General features: G+C 42.2%; 1 protein-coding gene and 1 long non-coding RNA gene across 6 annotated transcripts; one reads left to right on the top strand and one right to left on the bottom strand.

Moving 5' to 3' along the window:
• Nucleotides 1-1687: 1687 nt before the first annotated feature.
• LOC307030036 (L-selectin-like) lies at nt 1688-8198 on the bottom strand. 4 transcript variants are annotated; one of them, XM_079666271.1, is made up of 5 exons: nt 8121-8198; nt 3936-4319; nt 3481-3813; nt 2802-2884; nt 1688-2651 (listed from the first exon to the last, which is right to left on the bottom strand). In XM_079666271.1, exons 2-5 carry the CDS (start codon nt 4180-4182, stop codon nt 2580-2582), a joined length of 735 nt encoding a protein of 244 aa, XP_079522397.1. In that variant the 5' UTR covers nt 4183-4319; nt 8121-8198; the 3' UTR covers nt 1688-2579. The 4 variants fall into 4 exon arrangements, with proteins under 4 accessions (XP_079522397.1, XP_079522396.1, XP_079522394.1 ...); XM_079666270.1 differs by lacking the exon at nt 8121-8198 and adding an exon at nt 4922-5215; XM_079666268.1 differs by lacking the exon at nt 8121-8198 and adding an exon at nt 4783-4916.
• Nucleotides 8199-14325: 6127 nt separating this feature from the next.
• LOC307030044 lies at nt 14326-18315 on the top strand. 2 transcript variants are annotated; one of them, XR_013805502.1, is made up of 2 exons: nt 14326-15772; nt 17399-18315. It is a non-coding gene; the product is annotated as an uncharacterized lncRNA (long non-coding RNA). The 2 variants fall into 2 exon arrangements; XR_013805503.1 differs by having other exon boundaries at nt 17395-18315.
• Nucleotides 18316-20789: the final 2474 nt, after the last annotated feature.

Raw genomic sequence — 20789 nt, 5'->3', positions numbered from 1 at the left:
TATCCACACGGTACGTCATTCCACTTTCCTCCAACCGTCATCTCTCCACACGGTTCGCTCACACCGCCGCTGCTGGGTTCACCAACGTTCCACCTGGTATAGTGAGCTGGGCCCCTGCCATCGGACCACATCCACCTGCGAGTGTTTCCTCTTCGAAGCCCGATCCAGCTGTATGTCCCATGACTGCCAAGAGTGTTGACCAGATCGTTCTTGTCGCTCGTGGCCAGGTCGGTTAACAATAACCTTTAGAAGCTCTTAGCTTCATACCAGGTCAGAGAGCCATTTATGAGGTGGTACTGATGAGAGGCTTTGGGCAGAGGTTTAGGTGGTTAACAAGTGCAGAAAGAGCAGAAATATTGATATACACATGATCACAAATGATATCAAAAAGGAGGAACAAGGGTGTTCAGAAGTACTGCAGAATAAAGACCTACTGTATGTCACAGTCTGAACACAAAATAAGTGGGAAAAGAAGAATAGTGTCAGAAGTAATGCATAATCAACACCTATGTCACTGAAAAAAACACAGAAATGCATCTACAGTGAGCAGACCAATATTTAAAAGTTATTTTCACACAGTCCTCACATTTCTATTATGGCTGTTGTCTCACATGATTAATAATACAACAAAGAGAACTAGTTGAACATCAGCCAAGAAATACAAATAAATGTAGTTCAGTTTTTTTTGCAGTGTATATATTTAGCTCATTTTAACATTATTATATGCTTACCTTTAACCTTTGTGCTCTGTTTGGGTCTGTGGGACCCGTTTTCAATGCTTACTAAAAGAAAATGTATGCAATCTAATTATTTAAGCTGCTTTATTTGGGGGGTAGACCTCACATCCTCCAGGGGGGTCCGGGGGCATGCACCCCCGGGAAGATTTTTTTTTTAAATGTTGAAGTTAAATGAATTCATGTGGTGCACTTTGAGCACAAAATGATTTTATGGATACAGCTCTGAACACTGATGAAAGGGAGCTGTATCCTTTTCAACAATCCAAAAATCTTTGGAATATGATCACAACTAATAACAAATCATTTAAACTTGTTTATGCTTATATTATGTTACCTAGTTAGCATTCTTTCTTTTTATTTATGCATATTTTACGAATCACTCCCCTTTTAAACTGTTTTTAATTTGTGTTACTGCCTTATAGTACACATTGGAATGATTTCTTACTTTATTTTGTACAACTATATGAAATAGATAAAGGTTACTAGAATTACAAATATCATTAGTTCCACCTATTCCGTCAGCCGAGAAATCGTTTAATCATAAACTTTTTTTATTTATTTTTTCATTTTCAGGGGGGTCCAAAGGCAGTGTTAGAGGGGCACTGCCCCCCCCCCCTAGAACCGCCCCTGCTCCTGTAGTGTGTCATATAGGTTTTTGTATGCATGTAAATCGCCTGTAAAGGTTAAAATCCCAAAGTTTCTCTTCCACACACAGAAGACTGTACAAACACCTCCATTGGACTCTTTTGTTTACTTCTGTAATATATTCAAATCAGTAGGTAACACTAGCACTTCTATTGCCTAAGCTAAAGGGGCGGGACATCTCTGAGTGGTTGACCAATCACAAAAGAGCCAGCCAGCTAACCAATCATCATTACTCTGTAAAGATTTATTTTAACAAAAGATGACATGTAGACATAAAATTAAAAAATAACACAGTGCTCAAAATGGGTATTTTAATTTATGTGTTTATTTGTACTCACAATAAGTATTAAAACATTTGAAGTGGCAAAGGATACACATTTCTGATCTCAAAATGCATCTTAAATAATCAATCAAGTATTAACCATAGTCATGGCATCATTTTGAAATGCAAAAAACGACTTATGTCTTTAACTGTGTAACAATTAACTTCTTAATTCAAGATGGCAAAAAGCAACTAATATACAATGCTTTTCTTCCGGTCACATGGGTTTAAAATACTGCATTTTTTTATGCAAGAACACAAATTAGTCCACATTGTTTCAACTTAAGTCCATTCAAGGTAGCAGGACTCATGTTTCACCTCCTCCAGGTGAAGCAACAGATGTTTACATAGTTATCTGTCAATAGAAGGCTTGACAAACAAGGCCCTAAAACTAAAAACGTAAAGGTCAATTATATTGAGGATGACTTCAAGATGTTTGGGCTTTATATTGGAGTTTTTACAAGCCAGTAACCAGACAAACTCTCCTGCAGCACATTTTTAAACTGAGCTATTCACAAAGGCTCCTTACACAGAAAACGAAAAGGAATTATAACAGATCAAAATCAGAAATCAGTACCAACACTAAATGCACAAGTCAAACTGACAGTTTTAACTAAAAACTCCTGATGTTGTTCACAGGTTCAATTTAATTTGCCATCAAAAAGTAGGTTAAATGTAAAATGTTATGAGACCTTGCTTAGACAATGTCTATTTAGACTTATATTATATAGTATATTCTTAAACACAACTTACATTTGAGTTCGACGTCAGTTTTGAACCAATGTCTCTCTGAGAGGGTTACTTAAACATATACACAAATACAGAAGTAAACAAGCATAGTGTACAACTTCACAAGTTAATTCAATGGGAGGTTGTCATGGTTGTCCGGACATCGTCCATTTGATCTTGAAATCAGTGATTCCCATGTTTCTCATCTTTGCCTCCAGCTAAGAAACATACAAAAATACCAGGACAAATATACATTTGTCCCAACTTGAAATCCAGCCACTCATTCGCTAAAGTTCTTATATATTGTTAATAACTACGGGAGTAAACTGTTATAAATGCAAATATGAAACAAAATGTTTTATTCTCACCTGGCTCACGATTTGTTGTTGGACGGCTGGGTCACTCATGTCAAAGTCAGCACTGATCCTCACAAACGTCTTCTTCTTAAACGCTGAAAAATAGTGGTAATGTTATTTAATTTGATGACTTTAGAAGCCCTAGCATTTGTTCATTGTTCTAGTAAATGCACTACAGGACCATCATTTATCATCATAAGGTGACTTTAAGATTAGTTGTATCAATCGAAGGCAGCCATTGGTTCAAGTTTATCACAAAACAAGCTTGTATTTTTCAAAATGTCAACAAAAAACAGGGTAACTGGCACTTCCAATCAATTCCACATATACTGTATACATGCAATAAATAATCACTGGTCTACTCAAGGTAAAAATAACGCATGTCAACAATGGGAGTGGGGATACAATTATGTTATTATTTTTCATTATCAGTTCATCAAAAAACAATTTTTTTAATCAACAGAAATGAATAAATATTTTTATAATGAGGGAAATGCACCAAATCCTTTTATTTGAAAAAATTGGTTCTACTATTTTTGTTTTGTTCCCACTCACTAGACAACCCTAACCCCTAGGATTAATGTTTGTTCTGATGGAGGAGCCAGCTACACGCTATTAAAAAGTGGCGACAGGTAACCCACAAGTACCAACAAAACAAATTGATTTATTGTTTGACCCCTGTAGCACTTACTGTAGCAGAGAAACATAGATTTGGTGTTGCAGGACCTGACGTTCCATTTCCTGTCGTAAACATGAGCGCAGTTGGGACCCTCTCCTAAAAGGGGTTGTTCCTGAGACAAGTATCTGAACGAGGAGTAACTCCCGTCAGACCACTTCCAGGAGTCTTGAAAGAGGCCGATCCAGGCCTGCTTTCCTTCCGGCACCATGCTCTGGACTTCCTGGTTCTCCGCCTGGTTTCTCACACTGAGCAGGTCTGTGTGGTGTTTCCTGCAGTAGCCTTGAGCGTCGGCCCAATTCGTAGCTGTTTCCACGAGAATCTTGCTTTTGAGTGCACCTGGTCTGCCTGTGAACACAGAAAGAATCATGATGCACCAAAACACAACGAAAACCTACTCGTTCCTGGATTAAAAGAACATAAGCTTTGAGTATATGTTGATGTGTGCATAATATTTTCCTTCATATTACCATCAAAGCATAGGAAGAAGTTAAGTAAGTCACATTGCAGGTCTCTCCATTCTCCCGTGTGTTGTATGCCTGCACAGTCCTGGGTGGCACTCTCCAGATTGGGTTCACCAGCACCCCAGTTCCTGAACTCAGCTTCACTCGCTCCATAATAACCTGACAGAGACCACCTCCAGGTAGCAACGCCTTCATATAGCCCAATCCAAAAGTCGTTGGGATAATTCTCCATCTTTTCCATGACCCTATACATGTCCTGAACGTCGTTGATGGTGGCCAGATCAGTGTACTTCTCTCTGCAGTAGCTCTGGGCTTCAAGCCATGTTCTGGGTTCATTGGGAATGAGAATGTAGTCTCGGCCACAGGACACATCGTAGCAGTAATCTTTAACTGTAATTTGAATAGAAAATGCATGAATGAAGTAGCCAGAAAGTACTAGTATGAATGCCTGTTACACATGTCTTCTATCATGCTCGATTCAATCAGTAAAAATTTAACGAGGAACATTTTCAATTTTCATTCAGTAGATTATTCGATCTTTGCCTTTAACAAGATGTACAGTATGGTCTGCAAATGGTATGAGCCTTACAATCCTGGTTGGATGTTTGCATTGTAAATAGATTGTAATACAGCGTTTTTTTCTTCGGCGTGAGAGGACGCTGGCGCTGACTGTTCGCCGCTTCTCTGTCCGAAAATCTCGTCTTTCTTTGTGTTAATCTGAGAGTTTCTGACCACTTTTACTGCTATAGATTTCTAACTATTCTGTGGCTTTTGTGTTCTGATCTGGACATATTTGTTACACCCGATTACCATTTTTGACGGACGCTTTGGTTCTCTACCCTGCTACACCTACCTGCTAACGCTGCTCCATCCATCAAATAACCAGCCCCATTCTTCGTCCTGCCCCTCCCCGTGGGCCCTGACTCTGGTTCTTTAAACCTCCCGCTCCTGCCGGTCCCCCCATCTGCTGTAAAGGACAGCCTGCAACTGACCTCTCATCCTGTCTGACGGCTGCCAACATCTCCACTTTCAGCGCCGCTGGTCTACAACCATAGCCAGCGCTGTGCTAACGCTAGCATCCTACCGCGGCACTACGATGTTACGATACTCTGTCTCCCAACTTTTTAATCTCAATAACTTTTCTGCGCTTCCTCAAAGCTTGTCTGTCATCAATTGCCTCGGGCTTCTACGCAGACCGAGGTATGTCCATAGAGGTTCCAAACGCAGATTTGTTTACTCCCAGTCCGGAAAATCATCCATAACAGGGGTGCCCAACCTTTTTTGAACCGAGAGCTACTTTTAAAGTTGCCAGTCTGCCGAGATCTACCAGTCCAAATAAAGAGGCGTAGCCATTACTGACAGCCTACTACCAGGTAAATACACACTTCTACTTGTATAAAACTGAGTAGTGTTGCTACAAAAAGTATAAATTAGGCTTACTAATATAAGACAACTGAGATCTGAAGCTACACAGGAATCTGCTGCCAAAGTGCAATAAAAAAGACAAAATTAATAGAATCAAACCCTTTTTTTGTTACATTTAGTAGAATAGAGTATAAAAATAAATGCCTTTTAAAAAATAGGATGCAAGCAACACTAGTTTCTTAACCTGAATTGATAATAGACTATAATCTTTATCTTATACCATTTTGTACAATAATTATAATGAATAAGTTCAAACAAACTAAAACTTATAGCTGATTAATAACGGTATCTAACTTGAGTTTTTATTATATCAAAAACCTGTTGAAATGCTACTGTTATTTTTACTGTCCCCAAAAAGCGCGTAGGCAGCCTCCAGGAATGCTTCTTTCACGACTTCGCCGTCATTGAAAGACTCGGGCCCGGCACCACGAGGTGGCAAAAGGGGGCATTGCCCCTTAAGTAGTCTTATTTGCCCCCTCACTTTGAGCATCCTTCATCCATCGAAAAGTTAAATAAATGTCACAATTATTAAATAACTTTAAATAATTATTTTCCCCAATACACGTTACTATGTTTAGATCAGATATGTGGGCAGGCAGTCAAGCAACGTGTAAACAAGCCTCAACCCCAAGTGAGCTTGTAGTCTTAATTAATGTTAGCATGTGTGCTTAGCTGTAAACACAGTCGGATGGGGGACCAAAACGCCCCTGTTTTCCGGGCAAAGTGCCCGTTTTCGGAATGTGCGTTAAAAAACATAGAGCAAGGTGAAATAAAATGTTACATGTCAGTAAAAACAGTAACAGTGTTGTGCCTGTTTGTAGCGTTAGCGTATTTCTTTTTCTAATACTTCTTCTTCTTCTACCTCTACTTCTACTTCTTCTTCTTCTACCTCTACTTCTTCTTCTTCTACCCATAGATGTATAATAAGAAGCTTCTATCTCTACTTCTTCTCCTACCTCTACCTCTACTTCTTCTACCTCCACTTCTTCTCCTTCTACCTCTACTTCTTCTTCTTCTTCTACCCATGGATGTATAATAAGAAGCTTCTATCTCTACTTCTTCTCCTTCTTCTCCTCCTTCTCCTTCTATTTCTTGTTCTACTTCTAATTCAATGTACCTTCCCGCAAAATATTGGACAAAAGAAAGTCTGCTAGTAGTGTCAACTAAATCCATAGTATTAGAACAAAAGTGATTTAAACGAGGTAAATTACGAATGTATGTTCTCAATCGCCAAGTGTGGGATTGAATATTAAATTAGTTTAGATTAGATTTATTGTCCCCAGGGGGAAATTCATTTCCACAGCTCTGTGAAAACAAGATGAAATCAACAAAAAATAAGACAACAACAGATAGCACCACACATGATGCTTAACTGTTATTATTTAGGGCTGCCTGTATGGATCAGGTTTTTGCCAAAGCGAGCCCTTTTACTATAATAATATAATATGTTATTATATAAACCGTATTGGTACAATGAGTGACATCTAGTGACGGATTTTTAATCTGTGTCTGTCCCTTTGGTGTAGTATTTGATCCATTATTACATTTGTTTTATATATTAATCACTTTCTTATGGAATGCCAGGTTTTAGGTCTTGGTTTGAACATTCAATAAAAAATAAAAAAAATCAACCAGATACATTTTTTCTTTAATCCTGACCTGACTAGAGTAGATAGTAAGTAAATAAATCTGTATAGGAAGACGAGTTAAGGGATAGAGGAGAAAAGGTTATGGTATAATTACAGAGCCTGTCCATTTATAAATTGAGGAAATCAATGTTAGTCTGTTAACGTAACTAACTAAGTGCAGGCATCTAATAATGTACTATCTATTATTAAAGATCAGAGGAAAAGAACAGAATGAGAGGGGTCAATCCAGAATACAAATAAAGAAGCAAAGAGATTGTAGAGCAGTGAGAATGAAAAAAACTTGGTGTGTCAATTCCTTACATTGCCAGTATTTTTCGTTGTTGTGAAAAAAAAGTCCCCCCCTAGGATTTTTGAACAGCCCCCTCAGTCATTTCATCCTGGATCCGGGCCTGGAAATACTTCATGTGTTTCGCTAGAACGTGACTGACACGATTAAGATGCTATGGTAGCAGCCTTGCTCTTGTTGTTGGGCATGGTGAAAATGGACTGCTGTGCATTTAGCTTTCCTTTCAGGTCCCTCCCCTTTTGGGAGCGTAGGGCAGAATTAGGAGGGAATTCCGTCTCGTAGCGTTTGTGCACTGTTTTGAAATGCCGCTCCTAAATTACCCTTCTTCGATAAAGTCACGCTCGCATTGCAGATGAGAGACAGATGGACTTTGAATTGGAATAGATACAAAAATAATCATCCTCCCACTCGGAGTGAAAATTATATATTTTGGGCTTTTTAGCTTCTGCCATAATTGCGGTCTTGTGTGTGTGCGGACTGTCACTCCTGTTGATGACACGGACAACGTTAGCAAAATAGTGCCCACTGTCCACCAGACAGGCCCCGACACATGGGGTCATGCCGGCCAATCACAAAGCTTTAATGTGTTCAAGTGCATTATTCTGGCACAGGAAGATTATGTTATAGGACATTAACGATAAAACAGAATATTGTTGTTCTATTTTTAGACAATATCGCGATCGACTGGGAATCTCCCCGCGATCGACCGGTCGATCGCGATCGACTGGTTGGGCACCCCTGATCCATAACATCTATCTGGTCGATTAACCGCCATGTCCCACAACTGTCATGTCATCTGAGTGCACTTATTACTCCATATTATACACCCACCACTGGTCCGTTACAATCCCAGCTGTACCGAAAACCTGGAGTGGATTCCACTGCCCTCTGCTCAGAGCTGGCCCAAATACCTGGAGTGGATTCCACTGCCCTCTGCTCAGAGCTGGCACAAATACCCGGAGTGGATTCCACTGCCCTCTGTCAGAGCTGGCCCAAATACCTGGAGTGGATTCCACTGCCCTTTGCTCAGAGCTGGCCCAAATACCTGGAGTGGATTCCACTGCTCTCTGCTCAGAGCTGGCCCAAATACCTGGAGTGGATTCCACTGCCCTCTGCTCAGAGCTGGCCCAAATACCTGGAGTGGATTCCACCGCCCTCAACCACCAAAAACTGATAATAACACACTTCCTTCCACCTCCTCTCCGCTCCTCCCCCCCATCTCACATTCCTCCCCGCACTGTCAACCTGGACAACCTCTCACCTCTTCAGCCTGTGACCATACCACGCCCCTCCCACTCAACTAATATTGCCCTCCTTAACATCCGATCACTCAACAAGAAAGCCCTCATCCTCCATGAACTAATCTTGGAAAAATCCCTTGATTTCCTTCTGCTCACCGAAACCTGGCAACAGCCCGATGACTTCTTCTCCCTCAACCAAACATCCCCCCCTGGCTTTAAATACATCACTAAACCCCGCCCCTCCCGCCGTGGTGGCGGCCTTGCTGTAATCCACAATCAGAACATCCAGATCACAGAACTAACCCTCCCCTCAGTATCATCCTTTGAATTCATTGCCTTCAAAGCCCCTCCCTCACTGACAGTCATCCTCATCTACCGGCCTCCTAAACCTCATCCCTCCTTCCTCTCCGATTTCACTGAGTTCCTCACACTTGCCTCATCCCTCTCTCAACATCTGTTACTACTTGGTGACCTCAACATTCACATTGACTCACCCACCTGCAAGCTGGCATCCGAATTCACAACCCTACTGGACAATTTCTCTATCACCCAACATGTCACCTTCCCCACCCATGAGAAAGGACACATTCTTGATCTCGTCTGCTCTACCAACCTCCCAGTGATTGGCCTCCACCCTTGCCCATTTCCCCTCTCCGACCACAAACTCATACAATTCAACATTGCCCCCCCCACCCGAAACCCCTGCCCACCCAGAAACATCACCTTCCGTAATCTACATTCCATTGACCATAACCATCTCTCTGAACTGCTATCGTCTAATCTCCCCCTGGACGCAACCCTCAGCTCACCTGACGATCTGCTCAACCACCTCAACTCCACCCTACTCACCTCCCTCAACACTTTAGCCCCCCTCAAAAATAAAACTGTTACTTTCAAGACCTCCTCACCCTGGTTCACACCCGCACTGCGTAAAATGAAGCAGCGAGGCCGCCAACTTGAACGTCTTTCAAAGAAATCATCCCTCACAGTCCATTACATAAGCTACAAACTCCATCTCAATGCATACAGAGATGCTCTTATTGCCGCTAAATCTGCCTACCTCTCCAACATCTTCACTGACCCCTAACGTAACCCCAGGACCCTCTTCTCCACAGTTAACAAGCTCTTCAAACCTCGTGCTGATAACCTCCCTACTTCTACTTCCGCTACTTGCAGCTCATTCCTCCAGTTTTTCGCAGAAAAAATTAACGCCATTAACCACTCCTTCTCAGCTCCATCTGATATACAAGCATCTCCCCCAACCTCCACCGCTACCATTTCTCCCCCCATCTCCCTTGACCTCCTGACTCCTCCTCCCCAGCGCCGCCTTTCCCAGTTCAACCTCGTTACCCCAATTGAAATACTCCATCTGATCGGTTCCTCAAATCCCACAACCTGCTCCCTTGACCCTCTACCCACTCCTCTCCTGAAGTCCTGCCTCCCCGTCCTCTGCCCCTATCTTGCTAACCTTTTCAACTCCTCGCTGTCCCATGGAACCGTCCCCTCTGCCTTCAAAACTGCTGCCGTTACTCCAATCCTCAAAAAACCTGGTCTTGATCCCTCCTCCCTCACTAATTACCGCCCCATCTCCAACCTACCATTCCTCTCAAAAACTCTTGAACGCATTGTAGCCAATCAAATTCACTGCCATCTCCAAACCAACCAGCTTTATGAACCCCTTCAGTCTGGATTTCGTCCTCACCACAGTACGGAAACTGCACTCGTCAAAGTCCTCAATGACCTCCTCACCTCTGCTGACACTGGTTCCCTCAATATTCTCATCCTCCTCGACCTGAGTGCAGCCTTCGATACCGTGAGCCACAACATCCTGCTCACCCGACTCAGGGACATTGGTATTGAAGGTATTGCACTCAGATGGCTCCAGTCCTACCTCACTGAACGATCCCACTTCATCTCCCTCCCCAACCACTCCTCTGCCACAGCTTCAGTCACCCAAGGTGTTCCTCAAGGATCAGTACTTGGACCCCTCCTCTTCATCATTTACATCCTGCCCCTCGGTCAGATACTCCGCCACTTCAACCTGGACTTCCACTGCTATGCTGATGACACTCAGATCTACCTCAGCACCAAATCCCTCCATAACCCACCCCTTACCCACATCGATTCCTGTCTGACAGCTATTAAAACTTGGATGCAACATAACCTCCTCAAACTGAACAGCAACAAAACAGAACTCCTCCTAATTGGCTCCAAATCCACCCTCAGCAAGGTCACTAACATAACACTCACCATCGATGGCAACATTGTTTCCCCCTCCAATCAGGCACGCAACCTTGGCGTAATCTTTGACCCCACCCTCTCCCTCGAACCTCACATCCGCCAAACAGTCAAAACCTCATTTTTCCACCTCCGCAATATTGCAAAAATCCTACCCTCTCTCACCCGCCCCGCAGCCGAACGACTAATCCATGCCTTCATTTCCTCCCGCCTTGACTACTGCAACTCACTTCTTTACGGCATCAGCACTACATCCCTCAACAGACTCCAACGGGTTCAAAATGCAGCTGCACGTCTCCTCACACATACCAAATCATGGCATCACATCAGCCCAGTCCTCAAAGAGCTCCACTGGCTTCCTGTCTCCCATCGCATCAATTACAAAATGATGGTCCTCACCTACAAAGCACTCCACCATTTGGCCCCCCCTTATCTCACAAACCTTCTCACTCCTTATCAACCCCCACGGTCCCTCAGATCCACCGCAGCCGGACTCCTATCCATTCCCACATCCACACTCTGCAGCTTTCGGGACAGAGCCTTCTCAGTGGCAGCTCCTAGGCTCTGGAATTCCCTCCCCCAAGATCTCCGTGACTCTGAGTCCCTCACAGTCTTTCAGTCCCGCCTCAAAACACATCTTTTCAACTCTGCCTACCCATAAGCCCCCCTCCTCTCAATCAATTTCCTCTTGACTGCCTTTTTATTTATTTTACTATACTTACTTGTTTGCCTGTCCTTGTTTGTCTACCCTCCCTCATATTGTAAAGCGTCTTTGAGTCGTGAAAAGCGCTATATAAATAAAATGCATTATTATTATTATTATTATAAGTAAAGATAATGAATAAATCCTATTAAAAACCTGTGTGGCTTATATGATAAGTCTAATTAGTACAAGCAGCATAACGTTTCACCATGTAACTAAAGATTGTAGTCAGGGAAATCAGTTTGACATATTGAACTAATAACAAATCACCTCTGGCTAGCAGAGAACGCTCTGCTCCATAGCTTCTCTTGGACGTAAAATCACATGTACATTTTACATTTATATTCAATTTAATATTTAATATTCCACCCCTTCCATACTTTTGTATATATAATAACTTATATTTTCTTTTTATGCTGCTGCAACACAAACATTTCCCAAATTGGGATCAATAAAGTAATATATTATCTTAATTAAGAAATCTAATTATTATAATTAGTGTAGCAGCTGACACCTATTTTCAATATGGATTAATCTACCATTTATTTCTTTAGTTCAATTTTGATCTATAAAAATGTCAAAATAGTGAAAATGTTCACGAGACTTCAAAGTGCAAGGTTATATATTTAGGTGTTTTGCTTTAGCCTATGTACTGTATGTCTTAATGCTCTTATATGTGACGGTGTGACTTCCATGAAAATAATATTTTATATCTTCCCAACAGACGAGCTGACAGGAAGCCCAATGCCCGTTCCCGCATCTGCAGCTGTCATTTCCTTTTACAAAAGATAAAAAGGCCTGTTTCATTTGAAGCACAGAATGTAGAAGAGCATTCCTACTGTCTGAGAGGGATAATTGATGGAATGGAGGAAGAAGCTGCGTGTCTAATGACTGAAGAGGAAGCAGGTCCATCAACACAGGCGGCTGCTAATGAAGATCCTCAACCACTATCTGAAAATGACGAGGAGCAAGCAACCACGGTAGAAGAAAAACTTAAATCTCAGCAAAGACACATAATGCAGCTAGAGATCCAGCTAGAGAAGTCCAAGGCAAAGCAGAGTTACTGCCGTGACAAGTATTCTGCCTCTCAGCTGAGTGAAAAGGTTCTTCGGATGGAGACAGGATTGCCAGATAGAGACACATTCAGTGCTGTGTGTGAGTATGTTGCTCGTTTTGAGGGTTCCATTACATACCCAGAAGGTTGGTTCCCCAAAGCACTGAGTCTTGAAGACCAAGTTTTCATGACCCTCATGAAACTGCGTCATAATTAAACACACCTTCATCTGGCTGGACTCTTTCACTGCGGTCAAAGCACTGTCAGAAATGTGATTGTGACATTTATAGAGGTTCTCCATAAATTACTTTTTAAGGACATAATGAGTACTGTTCCCAGCCGGGAGAAAAATAAAAACAGCTTGCCTTCTTCATTTCGGCCCATCCAAAACTGCAGAATGATAGTGGATTGTACGGACATCAAAATTCCTATCCCCAAGCAAATGGATATCCAGAAAGAGACCTACTCTGCTTATCGTGGCATGCACTCCTTCAAACTACTGCTCGGGGTAGCACCAAATGCTGTGATCACATACTGCAGCAAACTATATCCAGGATCAACAAGTGACAAAGAGATAGTACGGGATTCTGGTGTTCTTCAGCATTTCAAACTTGGAGATCTGATATTGGCTGACAAGGGATTCTTAATCCAGACCATTCTTCCTGAAGGAGTCACTGTCAACATTCCCCCATTCCTCTGTCACGGCCAACTGACACACAGCGAAGCACAGGCTACAAAGCTTATCGCACAAAATAGGATAGAGCCACAGGAGAAAGCAAATGCTCGTTTGAAAGAATTTAGAATCCTAAAGTTCATTCCATCTCACCTGAGGACCTTCGCAGATAAACTGCTGCAGGTATGTTGCGCACTAGTGAACTTCCAACGTCCTCTCATAAAAGAGGTGGCAAAAAAATAGTATCTTTTCACATGTAAACACATACTGTATGTTTCATATACCTCATTCACACTAAAAGAGCCTTCTTTCCACCTTTCTTAAGCTCTTTTCTGTTCTTTGGTTTTAGCGCCTGGCCGACGCGCTCAAACATCAATCAGAGATATATTGTTTTTTTTCGGTACATTTATTTCCATGTTATCGTTTCCATTTCTTAACTGTTCGTTCTCTTCTTTAAACACACAAATGAAGGTACCTTACCAGATGATGTGGAAACAGTTTTCGTCATTTAAATAAACAAATCTTCTCTTCTCTGCAGTGCAATGCAGCGGTCAAAAAACCGTGTGGCTTCACAACCAAAATAGAACGCAGAGTATAATCAGCAGGACTCTTTTAACCAGCTGGAAGAAATCGCAGCACCAATCAGCTGCTCCGCCCTACCGTGGCTGCGGATCCTGATTAAATGACACCAATCAATTATACTCCATTACATACATTAAATGATTGAATAATCAAAATAATAAATCAACGTTTTGGCTCCTACACTCCGGCCCCTAATTGTTATGGAATCACACATGAGAATTACTAATAAACATAAAATGGACAGCCAGTACAAAACATTTGTTTGTTAACTACTATAATTCATATGAAGTCCACTGCAATATAGTGTCCATCTTCAGGGCTTCTGACCCTTTGTGGGGTGAATATGTATTAACACATGAGTCCGTGTGTGTAAATTTGCTTGTGTGGTGCAAGAGTGGAAGGGGGCTAGCGCTCGTTTTGGGACTCGATCAGCAGTACCAGCTTCGTGATGGGTCGACGGAGTGTGCTGGTTTTTGTCTGTACTTCCACTTGTCGTACAAAACCTCTCGAGTCTGGCAATACTTGCGTTATTCGCAGTAGTCGAGTTGAGGGGGGATGGGGGGGGATGGCATCCCCCTTAGGTATTAAAATGGTCAAAACCATCCCCCTTATGAAACGGCCATCCCCCCTTCCCATCCCCTGTTATTTGATCAATTAATGTGGAAATATTGCCAATGTTTAATTTTCAACATTCTACATTTTATATGTGCACGTCACGTGCCCCTCGTCCACATTATTTTAGCCGCTAAAATACTGTTGACGAGGGGCTCGTGCACATATCACGATCACGAAATTGATGTCAAGTCAGTCAGCGTCAACGATAGCAGCGCAGCCTGTGCAAGCATCATGGCCAGTAAGCGACAAGGACAGCTTGACCTGAGGGACTACTTCGGCTTTAAGAGGACAAAAAGTACCACTGAAGGTAAGTCAAGAATACTTTTGATATGTCACCAAATGTGTAATCTCTGGACAGAGGCGATAACAACAGAGTTATAGTTTGGGAGCTTACGTTTTTTTTCTTGTTAACTAGCCTAACGCCAGGCAGCTAGTACTAGCTGCTATAGTAACCAACGTCAGGTTAGACCTTTCTTATATTCACAAAGTTAATGTCAGATTTGATTTCTTTTTCACATGGAATATCTCGCAGGGTTTCCCACAGCTCTTTACTGCTTAGGCGACCGCATAAGCAACACACTTAACTAGCCTAGACATGTTCAGTCGGGGGAAAAAATTAAATGTAATTTAGGATGAGGCAGAGCAAGCTAGTGTACAAGCAGAGACGACAGGGGCAGAAGAACACAGAGAAGAACAGGTGTCGTTGACGGTTCCTGAAACAGCCGGTGAAGTTCAGTTAAGGATGGTAGATAGTCCAAGTTTGGGATTCTTCAGTATGAAAACTGGTTCCGAAAGAACCCATTTGAATTAAGGTTCCTGGAGGATCTTTAGGCTGATTTTGTGTATCAATTCGATGATCATGTATCCACTAGTGATTTAAGCACTTTGTTTGATAAGCTTTCCATTCATTTTAGTGAGATCATATAATATAAATTAAGTGTGAAAATTGCACCTTTAGTCACTGTGAGCGACCAAAATGTATTACTTAAAAAGCTTTAAATGTGATGCATGCCTCCGAATCGTGTGATAGCGGCTTCTGGTGGTTGAATGTCATCGCTCTTATTTTATATGAAAAAAAAACACAACTTGACAGTAGGCCTACTTCACTGTCTGCTCATTCTAACAAAACCATAATGCCGTTGTTTTCTTCATATAGAGGATAATCATGGCGAGGAAGCAGGAAGGAGAGCAGAGGAGACTAGAGCTGGAGAAGGAACAGGTTTGATATTTCTAAATAGACACTTTTCTTTTTCGAAGAGGGGGAAATGTAGCTAATCCTACCAAGGGGGGGTTTTAACAGATTTTATGTTTTTGTGGTAGAAAAAAGAAGAGAGGAGGAGGCAGAAGCAGAGGAGCCTAGAGCTGCAGAAGGAACAGGTTTGATCATTCTAAATAGACACTTTTCTTTTTCGAAGAGGGGAAATGTATCTTACCAAGTGGGGTTTTAACATAGATTTTATGTTTTTGTGGTAGAAAAAAGAAGAGAGGAGGAGGCAGAAGCAGAGGAGCCTAGAGCTGGAGAAGGAACAGGTTTGATAATTCTAAATAGACACTTTTCTTTTTCGAAGAGGGGAAATGTATCTTACCAAGTGGGGTTTTAACATAGATTTTATGTTTTTGTGGTAGAAAAAAGAAGAGAGGAGGAGGCAGAAGCAGGGCGAGATAGTGTCGATGATTCTGACCAAAATAACCAGGGAGATAATGAGCAAGATATCCCTGAATGCTGGACATCTACCAAGTTCATGGAGAGAAAAAAAGTATTATCCATGGCTAATATGTCAAAGCAAAAAACTTGGCTGCCTAACCTGCCAGAAAATGAAAGTGGTTGGGCCAAGTACAGGTGGGAGCAGCCAGTTGCATATTGCTCAGGAGTGGTCCAACGTTAAGGTTACAGCCTATGGTACAAACCGAGCAGCACAGCTGCAGTCTCTTCGTAAGAAAATACACAAGCATAAAATGTCAGACTATCACCAAGCAGCTGAGAAAACCATGGAAAAAGCAAAAGAAAAGACATTGGAAACATTGACTTCTGAAATGCAAAGGGATCACTTCTTAACTACTGATAGGGTATTTCGTACAGTTTACAAGATTGTGAAATCTGGAAGGCCTTTCCCAGATCTACCGTCCGATATTGATCTGCAAGTCTTGAATGGACTAGACATGGGAAGAACTTTACATTCAGACTATTCCTGTGCAACAATCAGCCAACACATAGCAAATGAAATGCGAAAGAGAGTAGTTGGAAAGGTCCTTCAAAGTGGAACAAAACTTTCTGTTATGATAGATGAAGCTACAACTGACAGTAAAAAAATCAGTATTGATCATTTATATTAGAGCGAGCTTAGGGATGAGTGAAGAGCCCCTAACATTCTTCTTGGATCTAGTTGAGCTTTCTGCTACCAATGCAGGTGAAATCTATCAAGCTCTAATGAAAAATCTGTCACATCATGGCTTCTCTGAAGCTATTCTGAGTGAACGCTTTGTTTGCTTTGCATCAGATGGAGCTTCTGTAATGCTTTGAGGTAAAGCAGGTGTTGCAACCAAAATCGTAGAAAAGTTTCCAAACGTAATGGTGTGGCACTGCATGAACCACCGTCTTGAGCTGAGTGTTGGAGATGCTGTTGAAGAAACTGTAGGGATGAATGACTTCCAGTTTTTCTTTGACAAAGTGTACAGTCTCTATCATGCATCGGCCAAAAACCGCCGTGAGCTCACTGAATGTTGTGAGGAACTCGCTTTACAGTGTCTGAACATAGGGAGAATTCTCAGCACTAGATGGGTGGCATCCAGTTACAGGACCATTAAAGCTGTATGGCAGCAGTACCCTGCAATCCACAAGCACTTTTCCAATGCCTCAGTTGATCCTAAAAGAAGTTCAACAGAGAAATGCATGTTCAGTGGTTTAATAGATCGCCTTTCTAATGTCACCTTTGTGCACAATCTTGGAATCATGTATGATGCTTTAGAAGAGTTGTCTGAATTCTCTCTCTCTCTTCAAGACAGAAACATGACGCTCCCCAAGGCTGTAGCAATACTCAGTCGGCAGGTCCGTATGTTGAAGTCCATGGCAGAGCAGCCTGGACCAGCGGCAGAAGTGGCTCAGACTGCAATCGGTTTGAAGCTATTCAAAGGGGTGCCACTAACAAATAATTTAAGACACAGCAGAGAAATAAACCACCAACATTTTTTTCATTTTTTTCATTTTCTTCAATTGAGACAAGAATGGGATCACTGCCTGGAAAACAGAGAAGCAAAGAAGAGTACCAGAGCTTTCTTGACAATGTCAAAGTGCTGCAGCCATCAAACTGGCCAGATGTGTGTGGTGTTCGTTATGCCGAAAAGGAAATACAGGAACTCTGCTCCTTTTTCAAGCTTGATGATGGCAGACAAATTCAGAGAGGAATGAGGGAATATGTTGATATGGTGAAACTCAAAACTGTTGATGAAATGACACCACAAGCACCAGAAGAGCTAAAACCCCTCCTTCAAGCAGTGAACACACTGGTCATCTCCACAGCTGAGTGTGAGCGTGGGTTCAGTCAGATGAACATTTTAACCACAACTAGAAGCACGCTAGAGGTAAAAAGTATGTCAGCCTTGCTTTTCATCAAGTGTGTTGGCCCTCCACTACAAATGTTCAAACCAGAAGTTTATGTCAAGTCTTGGCTTCAAAGTCATAGCTTGGCTAATGATCTGAGAGCAAGAGCCCGGAAAGTTGTCATTAAAAAACATGATTATGAAACTCTTTGGAAGATCCTATGAGATACTACAGTATAGGGGAGAATTGGGTTGGTAGCCATTGAATAAAACTGTTTATTTCTATTTGTATATCATATTATATGTATTATTTTCAGATTTTGTAAATAGTATATTTGTTTAATCCATGTTCTTGCACTTGAATTAAAATGGACTTGACTAGAGAGGATTCATGTTCAATGTTTTGTGAGGTTTTGTTTCAACATTTCATGGATGAATCCCCAGTAGATTTATAGGTATTGTGAGTGTGAAGTTGAAGTTGAAGTTGCACTTGCACCCAGTGGGAAAATGTGTCCTCTGCATTTACCCTAACTATGTAGGAGCAGTGGTAGCCATGGGACCAACTCTAATTCTGAGGTGCCTTGGTCAAGATCAATGACAGGAGTATCTGACACATAATATATCCATAGCATGCAAGTTGTTTTACAGTAATAGAATATAATAATTATCTTTGTGCTTAAACACTAATCAAAAGGGTACAACGTTGGTCTCCCACCAAATGCGCTGTCATCAGATCAAATTAAGGGCCCTTAAGGCAGTCAGCACCAAACATATATCCAGTCTACTCAACTACCCTGAATTGCAGGTTAGTTTTTGTTTTTAATCTCCGGGGGGGGGGGGGGCATGCAGATCCACCATCCCCCCCGGCTTTTTTTTACAACTTGACCACTGGTTATTCGTCCCATGAGCCAGGAATTTCTTGGAGCATTTTCGTCGACGATAAGGACAATGTCCCTGGTTGCAAAATTCCTCCTTTTCCTGTTCCACTTTTGCCTTGTTTGGAGTTCCGGTAGGTATTCTTTGGTCCATCGCTTCCAAACTAAGTTGGCCATATACTGAATTTGGCGCCATCTTCTCTTCCCGTGGCAGTCGCTCGGATTGAAGACATAAGGCGGAAGAAATGGTTTTGATTTGAGCATCAAAAGGTGATTTGGAGTGAGGGGCTCTAAATCTCCAGGGTTGTTGGAAACAGTCGTTATGGGTCGATCATTTATGATCGCCTCCACTTCGCAGAAAAGTGTGGCAAGTCCTTCCTCGTCAAGCTTCTGTTCTTGCGTGAGGGCACTGAGAATGCGTCTGACGGTTCTGATTTTTGTCTTTCCCAGATTCCTCCGTGGGCGGAGCCTGCTGGTGGGTTAAATATCCAGTTTATTTCCTCTTTAAGAAGCTTGTTCTGAATTTGTGTGTGGTTTAACTCTTGTATTGCTTCTTTTAGTTCACGTTCAGCTCTAACCAAGTTGGTTCCATTGTCTGACCTCATGACCTTGACAGGGCCTCTTCTTGCAATGAATCTCCTGATGGCATTAATGCAAGAGTAAGAGTTGAGACTGTGTGCAAGTTCAAGGTGAACTGCTATGATGTTTAGACAGGTAAACATTACACCGTATCTTTTAACTGTGGCTCTTCGCTGTTTCAACTCAAATGGGCCAAAGAAATCCACACCCACGTTTGTGATGGGCGGATCATCAGGGGTAACTTGTTCTTCGGACAAGTCTGCCATGAATTGCTGACTTTTTACACCACTGAGTTTCCTACAGGTTACACATTTAGAGAGGATTTTTCGGATGGCAGAATTTCCTCCAGGAATCCAATATTTCTGCCTTAAACGTCGTGACAGAGTATGACTCCTTCCACTGTGCCCTCTGTTCTCATGGACATGTCTGATGAGGAGTTGAGTCACATGATTGTTTGCAGGTAAGATAATTGGGCTTTTGGCTTCGGCTGGCATTGCGGATTTCGCTAACCTTCCGCCAACTTTTACCAAGTTGTTCTGGAGAATGGGTGCTAGTTTTTGAAGATGACTGCTCCTTTTTATTGCAAGTCCTTCCTTTAGCGCAGTTATCTCATCCTTAAATGAAGCGGACTGACAAAACTGAATTATGGCAGCTACCGCTTCTTCCAAGTTTTCAACAGTGAGAGGTCCTTTTTCATGTTTTGCCCTCTTTTCCTTCAAATCCATTTTTGTCCTCACCATCAGAGCGGATTTATGCGTAGCATCCAGGCCACAGCTTTTTTCAGGCGATGCCAGTGGGAATAGTAAGTGAGCAACTTCTTCACTTTACTAGAGCTTTCTTCCATGGGGGTGACAATTACTGCAAAAACTTTCACTTCAGGGTCGCTGGCGGTTAGAGTCAAATCAGGAGATTTAGGCCATTGATGCTCAGGGAGACTAAGGAACTCTGGTCCCCTTAACCAGGTTTCATCTCCCAGAAAGCGACTTACAGAGATTCCCCTTGAAACACAGTCAGCTGGATTCAGGCAACCATTAACATACCTCCATTGGGAAGTCTCTGAAGCAGATCGAATGACTGTGAGTCTGTTGGCGACGAAGGTGTGGAATCTTGTTGTTTCATTTTGTATGTACTTCAGCACAGACGTGCTGTCAGTCCAAAACACGGATGGCTGGAGTTTAAGCTCTAACTCTTCCTGCAACATTCGGTCCATCCGGACGGCTACAGTGGCAGCGGTAAGCTCCATCCTTGGGATGGTCACAGGTTTGAGTGGAACTACTCTGGCCTTACCCATGATAAAGGAACAATGAACTGCGTTTGTTTTGTTCATTAGGCGAAGGTAAGACACCGTTCCGTAACCACTTTCACTAGCATCTCCAAAGTGGTGAAGCTGAGCTGAGACTGGA

This window comes from Notothenia rossii, assembly GCF_949606895.1.
Source record: "Notothenia rossii genome assembly, chromosome: 2".
NCBI lineage: Eukaryota > Metazoa > Chordata > Actinopteri > Perciformes > Nototheniidae > Notothenia > Notothenia rossii.
The sequence above is the reverse complement of the archived record's forward strand: the minus strand, read 5'-3'. Positions and strand labels throughout refer to the sequence as shown.